A 14,260-nucleotide genomic window follows, 5' to 3' on the forward strand; every position below is an offset into this window, starting at 1 on the left:
CTCGTAATTATAGTTTTTGTAGAAAACATGTTCTCTATTTTTAGTATTGCTCTTATCCAAACACCTGCTCTTTTTCTATTTTTCCTTCTTCATAATTATCAGTTCCATAATTCCTGTCATAATTTTTACCTTATTGTTTATTCTCAGCACTGTTAAAGTTAGTTAGTAGTAGTTATCATAATCTTGTACCATTATCACTAATGTAATAATAGTTATAATGTTGAAATCATTTTCCATCAATGTAACTTAATTCATCATCATAATTTCCTTATCTTTATTATCATCATCATCATCATCCTTATCATTATCGTCATCATTATCATCATCATTTTCTCAGTGGCCATTCCTCATCTTCATCCTGTTCCCCCACTTCTTCACATGGTTTTGTAAATTTTATTTAATTTGTATCAAACACAAGCTTTTTGTTTAATGTGACACTTTGTGATGATATTTTAAGCATTCTAAGCATGTTCGTTATTCTTCAACGGTTCGAAGAATGCAATGGAGAATGCGTCAAAGATTGCAGTCAAGCATGTAACCAAATGACATTTGTCTGTAGATGTTCGTATGTTCAACTGTCTGTTATTATCACTCCGTGTGTCAGTGTATTTATCCATCTGTGTGTACATAACTTTGAAAGGCAAACTCAACCCAAATCAATAGAATATGATCGATAAATGTAATAAACTACAACATAAATTATGAGATTATGCTGTTGTTCTTTTTATATATTTAAAGAATATAAAGTGTTGATATGAAGTTAGTCTTTTCTTTTTTTCAAGATAACACAATGTTGCTTGGTGGTAACTAAATGCAAAGTCAAATTTTCTTGATTTCTAAAACCAAAATGTAAAAGACAGTACATATTTGGGTTGATTTTAGCCTAAAGTGTTAATATATGTGTTTTCTGATTAAGGGTTTATTCTTTCTGATGTAATTATTCTCTAATATCTTAGTATTAGATTTTTTCAACTGCATTGGGTCTAGTGCATTAATTTTACTCCCTATTGTCTAAAAATGCTCATGAAAATGTCACTGCGGATGAGATCAATGAAATAGTTGGATAAAAGGTGTGCACTGAAGCTTGTAATAGACCTTGCCATGAGTTAATTTTAGAAAAAAATTATGTATTTTTTGCTTCTTACCATTCTCATTCTCTTTCTCTCTTTCTTCAGGATTACAACAAATCAAGTACACAGAGTTTAAGTGACACTGGATACTCCTCAGATGGGATCTCCAGCTCTCATGGGGAGATTACAGGCCAGATCCAGGAAGAAGGAATCAAACTCAATGAAAGAGGTGCTTCCATCCCCTCAGAAATCACCAAACTAGAGAGCTCCATGAAGCCTCTACTAGAGTCAAAGACTGCCTCAGACCAGAAGCACAGGCCACATTCACTGTCTGTAGGAAAGGACCGGGACTACAGTCCTGATGACGATGCAGCAAGAGATGAATCAGAGGATGAACTCAGTTGTAAGCTTCGCCATGATTATGTGGAGGACAGCAGTGAAAGTGGTCTGTCCCCATTGCCAGTAAGGCAGAAGAAGTCACATAAAGATTTAACAGATGAGGAGTTCATGAGGAGGCAAATTATGGAGATGAGTGCTGATGAAGAAGAGTTGGAAGAACACGGAAACCAGAAAACTAAAAGGGGACATAAAACCGGTGGGGATTTGAGCAAAGAGAGACGACGACTCTCTCACCATTCTAATAGTTTTGAGGATGAAACTAAGACATCAGAGGGTGCTTATAAGGCAAATGAAGAGGAAGATGTTGTAATGGCTGGAGGCCTTCGGCGATTTAAAACCATTGAGCTGAATAACACCAACAGCTACAACCGAGACATGGAGCTTAGTACTGAGCATGACCTACGAGAACCTGAGCTAGAAATGGAGAGTCTGACTGGTTCTCCTGAGGAGCGGTCCAAGGGAGAATATTCATCCACCCTACCTGCCACCACTCCCAGCTACACATCTGGAACATCCCCAACATCTGTGTCGTCCATGGAGGATGACAGTGACAGCAGCCCTAGTCGTAGGGCAAGACTAGAGGAGGCAAAGCAGCAGAGGAAAGCTCGACATCGGTCCCATGGGCCACTGCTGCCCACTATTGAGGACTCATCTGAGGAGGATGAGCTCAGAGAGGAGGAAGAACTACTTAGGGAACAGGAGCAGATGAGAGACCTAGAACAACAGAGGATCCGAAGCACTGCTCGAAAAACAAAGAGGGATAAAGAGGAGCTACGGGCACAGAGGCGCAGGGAAAGATCCAAAACTCCCCCCAGTAATCTCTCTCCTATTGAGGATGCATCGCCAACAGAAGAGCTGAGACAGGCTGCAGAGATGGAGGAGCTTCACAGATCATCATGTTCTGAATACTCACCATCTATGGACTCAGAGGCAGAAGGCTTTGAAATGATTAGTGGAAAGCTTTACAAATCAGGAAATGAATACAACCTTCCAACCTTCACATCCCTCTACTCTCCTACAGAAAAGACATCAGCAATGTCACCCTCTGATAAAACACTAAAAAGTGCAGAGGAGGTCTATGAGGAGATGATGAAGAAGGCGCAGCTCATGCAGAGGCAAGGACAAACAGTTCATCAGCAGATTGGTGCCCCTCAGCCTGACAGTAAACATCATCTTGAAGCAGGAACTGTTCTAACCCCCGGCTCAAGCCCAACACAGGTTACTGCACCTATGTCCTTCTCCACAACAGGCAGTGATCCAAGAATTTCAGGAATTCATGCAGCACAGCATCTATCAAAAGAAACACAAAATAGGATGATGACACAGAGTGCCAAAATTGAAGGTGTTGTTGGAGTTGCCACAACCAAAGCCCAAGTCAGTCAAACTGCCGCAACTCGACAGGCTGGTAGCACAGTGCCTGCCAGCAACAGAACAGGCTCCCAGAGGCCAACAAAGGCATCACCTGACCCTGGAGCATCCTCCCTAACCTCCAAAGTTTTCTCCCTTTTCAAAGGTCCCAGCCCCCCAGTCTCCCCCACCACTTCTCCGGCACAAAGCCCAACGCATATGCCGTCCGTGAGACCCACTGGTAGTAGTGCCAGGCAGCTGCCATCTTTGCCTGGTGGTCCTACATCGGCTGCAGCATCCCAAGGAGCCCAGGCATCTCAAAGGGCAATGTCACCACGTCTTACACGACAACAGTCCTCTCAAGATTCACCTGTGATGGTGATAACATTAGGCTCTGATACAACTAGCCCTGCCAAGCCACTTACTGTAAATTCATCCACTTCCCCTTTGTCATCACCAACACAAATCAGCTGTAAAACCTTGTATAGCTCCCAGCCCCCTTCGACAAGTTCCCCAACGTCACCACAAATGCATCCTTTACAACAGTCTCCTAAACATTCTTCACAGATGGCTCAAAATGTTGAAAAAGTAAATGTTGGTATTAGCACCGTGACCACAACTGCACATAGTCGTGGATCTATGGAAAATATATCTCTGTGTAAAATCTCAAATATTCCAGGCACTTCAAAAGTTGTGGGTCAGGGCCAAACACATCCAAGCACTAATGTGGTGGATCTGAGAGCCCCATTGAGGCCAGCTCCAATTATAATGACAGACCAAGGGATGGACCTAACATCCCTTGCCTCTGACACAAGAAGATACTCTTTAGGAGCAGAGCAGCCATCTGGTCGACACACAGCAGTGCAACCTCTTATTATGAACCTTAATGCACAAGAGCAACCACACATATCTATGACAACACCGACCACAGTTAGCATCACAGTTGCAGGTTCGATGTTCATGTCCCAACCCAAGCAGCCAATTGTGTATGGAGATCCTTTGCAAAACCGTGTGGATTATGGGCAGGGTGTTGGATCAGCTGTGTGTTTAACCCAGAGTAAGCCACCAGTTACTGACCCTTCTATTCCGAAAATTGATGCCTGCCTGGAAAACCTGGGTATACAACAGCAACAACTGCAGTTACAGCAGCAGAAGCTCCTGCAGCAGCAACAACTTCTTGAGCAGCAGCTCCAGCAGCACCAACAGCAATCCTCTTTTGCTCGTTACAATTTAGCTAATCAGGTCCAGCCACTGCTGATGAAAAAAGATCTTGTAGTGAGCCAAACAAGCAGTGCCCAGCCTGTAGTGACTGCTAGTGCCATTCCCAGAGTATCCCCCCTGGCTCCACCGACAGTTTCTGGGGGTCCTGCTTCTAATGCAACTCATGAAATCTATGGTGGAGTTGCCTTGGAGCTAAAAAACAAGCCAACCGTAATGAATTTATCCACATGTAAACCACATGTTATGATGGTGCAACTTGATGAGAGTAGCACATCACAGGAGGGCACAGTCACTCAACTGGTAAAGAGAGAGGAACCTCCTCCCCCTCCTCAGGTCTTAGATCTCACTGGACAGATCAAACCAGAAAACCAGGTGGCTTGTTGTGATGTTGTTTACAAATTGCCCTTTGCTGGTTCCTGTTCAGGGTCATTCACCCAGAAGCCTACAGCAGCATCCTCAGATAAAACCCCCACCACTGAAACATCTCAAGCCGTCCACCCTCCCCATCCACCACACTACAATGTCAGCCAACAACAACACCAGCCCCAAGCTACACAAGGAGTGACAGAGGAACATAAACAATATCAACCACCCATAGTCTTCTCAGGAAGAATACAGCCCTCCATGTCTGATACTAATCTGCCTTCCATGACTGATGCTAGTCACTATCAGAGTAATGTCCAGGGGGGTCTGGCAGTAGATCTTAGCAACATGAATCAGGCATATGATGGTGGATACCTTGGCATGGGAGCACAGTATGGATCTTACACAGACTTGCGTCACCAAGGAGATTTTGCAGCCCCATCATTACCCCTTCGTCGATATGGCTCCATGTCAAACATAAATTCAGAATATGCCTACAGCTCACGTGACCTAGCAGGATCACAGGACTCCAGTCTGGCTCAGTACAGTGCAACCACCGCGAGGGAAATCAGTCGCATGTGTGCAGCTCTTAACTCTGTGGACCAGTTTGGAAGCCGGTATGGAACTAACCCTGAACTTGTACCATATGGGGCTGGAAGGGGTGGAACTTTAGCTAGGCTAAATCTTCAGCAAAGCTTAGCGTCAATAAGAGCAAACCTACTGTATGGTCCAGATGGAAGACCAACTGCAAATGGCCAAACGCTAACAAACCTGATAAATGCTAGACAAGCAAGTATACGCGCCTTGTACCCTGCTGCTATGAGAGGAGGTGATGGCATGATATATTCCACCATAAACACTCCCATAGCCTCTACTTTGCCAATTACCACCCAGCCTTCCTCTGTCATGCGTCCCATGCCTAGAGGAATTTACAGACCATACCCTACAGGTGTAACTGCTGTACCATTGGCTAGCCTCACTAGGTTGCCTCAATTGACTCCCAGAATGCCTCTGTCCACACAGGGACAATATCCCTACCCTCCTCCAAACCAGTATACAACTTCAGGCACACCATCAGGAAGTGTGCCTGATGCAAGCAGCTCACATCAGGAAACCCCTGTATACCTTGGAAAGCCTTTAACAACAGTTGCTGCGCAAACGGCTGCAACCATTCCACCAACCCAACCTGCAGCACAATTAGGAATACAAAGTATACCGGCAACTGGTATGCAAACCACGGCAGATCAGCAGACAGACCGTAGTCAACTCACCTCACAGAGTGTTTCTTCTTTCTCTCAACCTCAAGGCCAACCTCCAACTGTCCAGCCAGTGCAGGCTCAAATGCAGCCACAACAGTTACCTACTCAAACTGAACCTTTATCTTTGACTCAAATCCAACCACAAGTTCAACCGATCAGTCAGCCTCAACCATTAGGTCTGCCACAGGGCCAGCCGCAAGCAACACCCCACAGTACTGCCCTAGCACAGAGTTCCAAACTTTCTCCTCCCATAGATGCCCAGAAAGGTAAGGAAGATGATAGACTAAGTCAGCAACAAGAGCACATGCTGCAGCTAGAGCGAGAGCGTGTTGAACTGGAGAAATTCCGACAGCTGCGTCTACAAGAGGAGCTTGAAAGGGATCGTATGGAGCTTCAGCGACACAGAGAAAAAGAACAACTACTCGTTCAGCGTGAGATTCAAGAACTTCAGACAATCAAACACCAAGTCATACAGCAACAGCAAGCAGAGCGGGAGACACAGCTCATTATGCAAAGAGAACAACTGGCCCAGCAGAGAATGCAGCTTGAACAAATTCAGTCTCTGCAACAGCAGCTCCAGCAGCAGTTAGAGGAGCAGAAAAGGCAAAAGACAGCAGCAGTGGAGGCAGCAGCTGCTGCTGCTGCAGCAGAGGCAGCTGCCGCATCAGCAGCAGTGGCAGCAGCAGCAACGTCTGCCCAGGGTGCTATACAAGGGGTAGTTGTTGGAGGAGGGCCCCCTCAAGGGTTTATTATCTGTGACCAGAGTGGTAGAGTTATTCAACAAGATGGACAGAGTGTTCAGTTTTGGCAAGATGGACAAGTGGTCCAAGCCGTGGTGGCTGCTCGACCTATTCATAGTTCTGCCTCTGAAATGTCTTTGAGAAGCAGTGACAAACAGGCTGATTCCAAGATTATGAAAAAGCAGAATTCCATGCCTCGGCTGAGGGATGGTACAGAGGAGGACTCTGTGAAGAGGATTACAGACAGCTGTGTGCAAACAGACGATGAAGATGGAGAGGACAGATTCATGAACAGGCGTAGAAGAACAAGGCGTATTGCGGACTGCAGTGTGCAGACTGATGAGGAGGACCAGGGAGAATGGGACCAGCAACCAGTAAGGCGCAGGAGATCACGTGTATCCAAGCACTCTGAATCCAGTGGCGAGGCTAAATCAGAAGGATCATCTAAAGTGGCTTCTGCAAGTATAGCTATTCAGACCACCAATGATTCGTCATGCCAAACAGAGCCTGACCAATTAGGCAGGATTTCACCTGCGATCCACATTACCATGGCAGAGACCTCAAAGGTTGACCTATTACATTACATAGCAGCCCCTGAAAGGACCCACAAAGGAGAGAGTCTGGCCTGCCAGACAGAACCAGAATCTCAGTCTCATGGTGTGGTTGCCCCTCAGCTGAGTGTCCCTACAACTATCAGTCCATACTCCACAAGTCTGCATATGGTAGGTGCGAACACATCTGACCCAACCTCTCCAAGACTCCAAGGAGTTGCCAAGTTTGAGAGGAGGAAACCAGACCCCCTTGAAATAGGCTATCAGCAGCAACAAAATGAGTCTCCATCTCGCCAGCCCCCAAAATCTCCCCAGGTGCTATACTCCCCTGTATCTCCCTTGTCTCCTCATCGCATGCTGGAGACAACATTTGCCTCCCAGGAGAAACTTAACAAGGCCCATGTTACACCCCAGCAGAAATCCTTTACTGCTGAATCACCCCAACGCCACCAGACCTTACCAAGACCCATAAAAAGTGTGCAGCGCTCCATGTCGGATCCGAAGCCTCTCAGCCCCACATCAGAAGACCCTGCCAAGAACAGGTTTTCCCCATATCATCAGCAAGCTCTTTCCAACAGTCAGGTATGAAACCATCACTTTTTCTTTAAACATAATTAATCAATTTTTCCCCCAGTTTATGAAGGCTTACCAAAGTAAAAACGAATAAAATACAAAAAATATAAATATTAGTGGATGTTTGTATTCAGAAAAAATATCTATTTTTAAAAGTGCAGCACCCCCACGAAGTCTTTTGATTACACACAATGTATTTCTGCGGCTCATATACAATATGATGTCAGGTTTACCATAGCTATTTGCATAGGATAACTTGCTGTATGTTTTTATAGGAAAATAATTAATTGCATCATTTAATTGTTATACATTTGGAGGTCACATTGACAATATGCTGGATGTCATAAAATTGTCACATCGTTGCTTAAACTCAAACTAATGGTTCATTACCAGTGCTACCAGTACCAAACCCTGTCAATTAGCATGTAGAGAGCGTTCGATATTAGCAAAGGCATTTTAATTAAGGTAATATTTGTAATTTAATTGTCTAAGAGTAAAACAGATATTAAAATAAAAATGTGTATTTAGAATATGCTTTGTGTGGACATAGATGATGACACAGGATCTGGCATAGAGAAGGTGACAGAATGTTCTCATGAGAGCAGCTGTCCATGCCAGAAAAGCTTTTCCCATCATCCTTTACTGCTGTATCTCCTCCCTTATCTTCCCTCTTTCTACTCTTTTAGTCCATTTTCCTCTCTCTCATTCTCTCTCTCTCTCTCTCTCTCCCACTTTCTCTTTGCCATGTCTTCTATATATGGCAAACCTTTAAGAGTTGCCAGGGGTAGATACAATGTGGAAGAATCTGGGTGGTGCTTTGCTGTCTTCCTGATTGTTAGCAGCTGGTCAAAGTAAATTAACATTGCTCTGTATTTAGACTAAAATTAGACTGAGAAATGTAGAAATCAGATTTCAAGCATTTCACACATTTGCAAGTCTAGTGTAATCTTTACTGTTAGTGTTTCATATACCGTTGTCTTGTGGATACTTAAAAGAATCCCCATGGATCTACCCAACACAACTATTTTGTAAGTATTAGACTAGCATAGGTATATTTTTAAGTTGTTTTTATTTGTAATGTTTGACTCTTCTTACCTGCATGGCATACATGAATATTTTGAGCAATGTATTTTGAGTAATAAGTAACATATTTCTGAAAATACATTTCAATGAAATCAATGGACTGAAGACACAATTGCTTTACTATACTCAGATGTCTCATTGCGGTTTGAAAAAAATGTTTAACCAGTTCATGTTTTACATTACATTTACTAAGCTACTCAAACACACATTTCTTTTTTCTATTTTCTAATAAATAAATACAAATCTGGCATTCATGCATCCAACATTTAGCATATTAGATTAGATGTATTGAAAAAACACAACTACTGCTTGCTCAGACACACTTATTGTTACTGATACATATTTGACTAATATGTAATCATTGCAGTAACAATGTAATGAATGATACTTGGTCACTATAATAAGTAACATGGTTAAATTGTACCCCTAATTGGAACCACTAATAATATTATGTAATATATTTGTGTTGATGACACTGACTGCCATTACTAAACATTTTACAGTACTTAACATTGTTAATTAGGCATAAAAATGTAAAATGTCACTTAGTGTCTTTGGTTTCAGAAAAAAAAAACATTTTCATCAATATAATGAAATCATACTATGTTAATTAAATTACTGATGAAGCTAATGCTCCCGTAGTACGTATGTTAATTAACATCAAGTTGTCTGACAACATATCAGGCTGCATAGCTCTTTACTTAGGCCTAGGGATGAAGAAATGTGCAGATCCTCTGTGAGTACCCAGTGTACAGTAATGAGTCTAATTTACATAAACACATTCTGTTTATAGCTCAGTGTTTGCTGATGTGTCTCTTCTCTTAGCAGATGGCCTCCCTGCAGCAGCAGCAGAACTCTCTGATGAGGAAAGTAAAGAGGACTCTCCCCAGTCCCCCTCCAGAGGAGACTCCGCTCCCCATTGTTACTCCAGCACAAATGTACAGCTCTCCTGGCATGCCCCAGAGGGTCTTACCCAGACCTTCCCAAGGAGTCACCAAGGCTGGCCTGCTGAGTGAACTGAAAGCTGTGGAACAAGAGTCGTCGAAGCTCCGTAAGCAGCAGGCTGAACTGGAGGAAGAAGAGAAAGAGATTGATGCCAAGCTACGTTACTTGGAGCTAGGCATCACCCAACGTAAAGAGACCATGGTGAAGGAGAGGGAGAGGAGAGAGATAGCTTACCTGAGATGTATGGGTGATGCTCGGGACTACATGTCAGACAGTGAGCTCAATAATCTCAGGATGGCAGCTGCAACAGGAACCTTTGATTCCAACGGTCTGCTAACAAGGCCCAACACTGCACCATTGAGCCAATTTACTAATGACCTCAATTCAACCTCCCAGTATCCCTCAACCTCATCCTATATGTCTTATCCATACCCTCAAAGTCAACCATCAACACAGCAACCAAGTTCTGCTTATCAACAGATAGGTTTCCAACCTCCTCAGTACCCTTCATCCTCTGCACCCCAGCCAGGAACATTCCAGCCCCATCCCCCACCAGGACCTGGCTACCAGAATCAGGGAACCTATTCCTCCCGCATGTATGCCCAGTCCTCCTACCAGCCAGACCTTGGCATGCAGCAGCATGGTCTTCAGGGTTTCCATCCACCTGGTCAGCCTATGCCAGGGCAGAGCCTTCCTTACCCGAGCCATAGCTCCTACCAACCTGTTCTCTCCTACCAGCCCCAGGCAGAGATCCTTACAGTCCATCAAAGACCGCGGCAAACCTCTTTGGCTGACCTCGAGCAAAAACTCCCCACCAACTATGAGGTCATCAGCAACCCGGCAGTGTCTGTGGCCACATCAGCTCCAGATACCAACTTTGGTTCAGTCTACAGCAATGCGTATGGACAATACCGCCCCCCTGAGCCTGGCCTGTCTCACTCTGTAGAGAGCCCCACCTCTGCTTATGCTTCAGATGGACTCTACACCTCTAACCTGGAGCAGAATATTCCTCGGAACTATGTCATGATTGATGACATCAGTGAGTTGACAAAAGACAACACTAGCCAACCTACTGATGCTCTAGGCCATCCTGTGGGAGGGCGGTATCGCAGTGAGAATGGTCCCGCACGTGGGAGTGCCTATGGTAGGCCTGAAGATGAGCCTGTGGATGCTTATGGCAGACCAACAGGCACAACTGGTTACCAAAGTACAGCGGACGGTCGCACCAGCACCACAGTGAGTGGAGGCTCTTCCTATTACTATGATGATTATAAACACACATCACGAAGCAGCTCCAGTAGCCACAAACTCACTCCCAAGAATCTCGCCCCTGCAGTAGTCTCATCTAAACGTAGTAAGCACAGGAAGCAGGGAATGGAGCAAAAGATTTCCAAATTCTCCCCTATTGAGGAAGCACGGGATGTGGAGTCTGACCTTGCCTCTTACACAATGACGACATCAACAGGAGGGAGCTGTACTGTTGTGTCCAGATCCAAGAAGCTTCAGGATGATGTCACCTATGGGATGAAGAAGAATGCATATGACCAGCAGAAATATTACGGCACCAGTCGTGAGGGTCTTGAGGAGGACGACCGCATGTACAGCTCTGGTAGGTCCAGGTCTACTGGATATGGTATGGACAAGATTTCATCCAGAGATGCCACAGGCCATAGAAGTAAATCCTACGAGAGGGATGCCATGGAGCGGTCTCAGAGAAGCAGCCGCGGAAGACCCCCTATGCGTAGCCAGAATTCAGAAGAGGAGAGCCCACTCAGTCCTGTTGGGAAGCCCGTAGGCATGGGAAGAGGCTCTGTCATACCAGACGCCCATGATGTAAGGAACCAGTATGGCTCCAGTCACTCATTGCCAGATGTGCAGGACCATCACAAGAAGGACCTTCCCAGAAGTCATGTCTATAAACCAGACGACTCTTACCTCGTAGATGACATGCACTGTGCTGTTTCTGACAGTGAAGGTAACTGGTGCTGAGTAATTTGTACTGCCTGACATTCGTTCCTCCCACCTTTAAAGTGTGCTGGAAAGGGACTGCATGCCAAATGTGAGAAGAGCACCATTCTTTGTTTGTCTTGTCTTTTTTATGGAATGTTTCCTGTGTCCTGAAATTAAGCCAAAAATGCTTGTTTTATATTTCTGTTTTGCATGCATAATTTTTTTGTGTGAGGTGATGCCTGTTTTTTAAGTTGTTGGATTTCTCAAAAATGTGCATGGCTCTGGGATTTGGAGCATGTTTTCCCAATTATTTTGCATGGCTTCAATGTGCATGCTACTCCTCACCACATAAAAACAATTGACTGATATTGTTTGTTTTGGTTTTAAAAAGCCTATCATTTGGGCCAAGAGGAGACTGATTGGTTTGAGAAGCCACGGGAGGCCCGTTCTGATCGCTCAAGACATCATGGAAGTGGAAGTCACTCATCCACAGGTAGGCGTAGTAAACACACCTACCATGATTATGACGAACCTCCAGAGGAATACTGTCCCCCTGATGAGTACAACCAACAACGGCACCCCTCCTCCACATCATCACGGGACCACCGTCACCACGGCAGCAGCTCTGGCAGACACAGCTCTTCTCGCCACTCCTCAGAGGATCCTAGGTCCTCCCGTTCTTCCAGGACACACCCCAAAGACCCACCTGGCCGCTCTGATGGCAGAAACTCCTCATCTACACAAAGAAGGAGCGGTCCAGACTCCCGTTCCGCCCAGGAAAGCCCCCGGAACTCAGGTGACTTCTCTCGAGACTCTGGTCTTCACCACGGCACCGGAGGACGGAGCCAGAGACCCCAAGGAGATCGCACAGCCTCCAGGAGGCAGGAGCCCTCTCCAGCAGGGCCTAAACCACAGCAGCAGCCTCCTCAGGGCCATGCTGGGCAGCAGCGGTCTGGTGGTCAGGGTCAATCTGGGAGACATCTAGGACCTGAACCACTCGATGGTACCCAGCAGGCCCAGCAACAGCATCACCAGAGTACACAACAGCAGCAGCAGCAACCACAGCAGCACAGTCAGACCCCTCAGAGCAACCAACCTACAACAACTGCAGGAGTTGGACCTGCACAGCAGCAGCCCAAATCCAGCCAAGTGCCACCACAGGGACGGCAGCCAGGAGTAGGATCTGCAGCTGGGCAGCCTGCTACCACAGTCGTGAGTATCCAAAGCTTTGTTTTACTTTACCTAGTACATTAAAAGTCTTTGTTTTTATAAATGTTCTACTTGAAAACCTGTATTGTGTGACATATTGCCAAGTGGCTAGTTATGATGACAGATAATAATCCTATGGCTGTGAGTTTTTTTGATTATCTAGATTGGATTATATTTTAAGTGGGATTACATTTAAAATATACTCTAATAATAGTAGCAAGCTGCCCTACTACCCTAACTCCTTATTTGTTTCTGTTTGATTAATAACAGGCTAAAATGGATACTACACCTGCAGCAGCAGCCACAGGAATGAAACCTACAACAGGAGTCCCTGTAGGAGCACCACAGCCTACCAAAATAGCTACACCCCCTCTAACAGGCATTGGTATGTCTCAGGTCCTTCATTACCGTAAACCACTAACTGAACACAGGGAAATGACGACATAAGTGATGGTTATGTTGTTTATTATTCGCAGGATCCAAGGCTGCGCCTGTTGGGATAGGTAGTAAACCTGTAGGTATAGGCAGCGCTGCAGCAGGACAGGCACCCGCTGAAGGGGAAAATGTTCTCACCAAAATCCTGCAAGGAGGGGCAGCAGAGCAGGCGGGAAAACTGGGAGACGGTACAGTCGTGAAAAAATAAATGTTTAAGAAACTGAAATACAGCTTCTTAGATATCTTTGGGTCTAGCAAATGTTAAATCCACTGTCTTTTAGCTTTTGTTTTAAAAGAAGGTGTTTATTAATACAGCAAAAATTACTACTGGAATATTTTAGATGTCTCACTGTTTGGGTTGGGTTGTTTTTCTCAAATTTGCCTCCTTCTCTTTTTCATTCTCACAGCTTTGACTGGCCTTGGGAAGAAGTTCACTTCATTTTGGTGAACTCAAGAGAAGAGGGTAAGTGAAATCAAGTTTCTTTTTATGAAAGTTACCAGCATTAGCAACTCAAAACGTTTTAGTTTTTCTTTAAACTTTTAATTTAGAAGCATGTATTGATTTAAGGACGGGAGGCAACAGATGGCAGCCTGCTTATCAACAGAAACTATGAACTGATGCCTCGTTGCAAATAACGGGTGTTTGGGGAATGACAATGTATGTATATCACTTCATTTGTTAATTTTGAATCACTGTGCTTTTTATTTTTCAGGGTGTGCAGGGTTGAAATGAGATGGATTGGTAGCTTTGTTCTTGAAAAACCTATGAAACTGCATTAAATACATTTCACATTACAGAGGACATAGAGGAAGAGAGATCCTGAGTGCATCAGTGAGTATCTCATTAACTCTTCTTAATCCCTTGAGAAACGGAAACGTTTTTGGACATGTTTACTTTTGGGGAGTCGGGCATTGTCTTTATGATAAATATCGTGCCACCTGCTCCGCTAAGCAAGTGGAAACCATGTCATTGTAGAAAACTATTTACTTTTGTGAAACTTGCATCATGGAAAACAAAGGCACTAATGCAGTAACTTGTTAAACTTTTTACCGCTGGTGATACTTTACCTCACTAATTTTTGATTTTGTTAAGTTTTTATTAAGTACACAGAGAC

At 44.6% G+C, this 14,260-nt stretch overlaps 2 protein-coding genes across 6 annotated transcripts in view; one reads left to right on the forward strand and one right to left on the reverse strand.

Moving 5' to 3' along the window:
• rad54l2 (RAD54 like 2) overlaps positions 1-14,260 on the reverse strand; it is a 97,820-nt gene that overhangs the window by 68,980 nt on the left and 14,580 nt on the right. The window lies entirely within an intron of this gene.
• Positions 1-14,260, forward strand: part of bsnb (bassoon (presynaptic cytomatrix protein) b) — a 58,420-nt gene that overhangs the window by 41,834 nt on the left and 2,326 nt on the right. For all 4 annotated transcript variants that reach the window (XM_046028751.1, XM_046028754.1, XM_046028752.1 and 1 more), the window contains exons 5-11: positions 1,176-7,532; positions 9,435-11,526; positions 11,893-12,713; positions 12,981-13,095; positions 13,187-13,333; positions 13,553-13,608; positions 13,859-13,977. In XM_046028751.1, the coding sequence (XP_045884707.1) occupies positions 1,176-7,532; positions 9,435-11,526; positions 11,893-12,713; positions 12,981-13,095; positions 13,187-13,333; positions 13,553-13,593 (9,573 nt within the window). In that variant the 3' untranslated portion in view covers positions 13,594-13,608; positions 13,859-13,977. The remainder of the gene's footprint in view (positions 1-1,175; positions 7,533-9,434; positions 11,527-11,892; positions 12,714-12,980; positions 13,096-13,186; positions 13,334-13,552; positions 13,609-13,858; positions 13,978-14,260) is intronic.

The sequence above is a fragment of the Micropterus dolomieu genome, linkage group LG18 (genome assembly GCF_021292245.1).
Source record: "Micropterus dolomieu isolate WLL.071019.BEF.003 ecotype Adirondacks linkage group LG18, ASM2129224v1, whole genome shotgun sequence".
NCBI lineage: Eukaryota > Metazoa > Chordata > Actinopteri > Centrarchiformes > Centrarchidae > Micropterus > Micropterus dolomieu.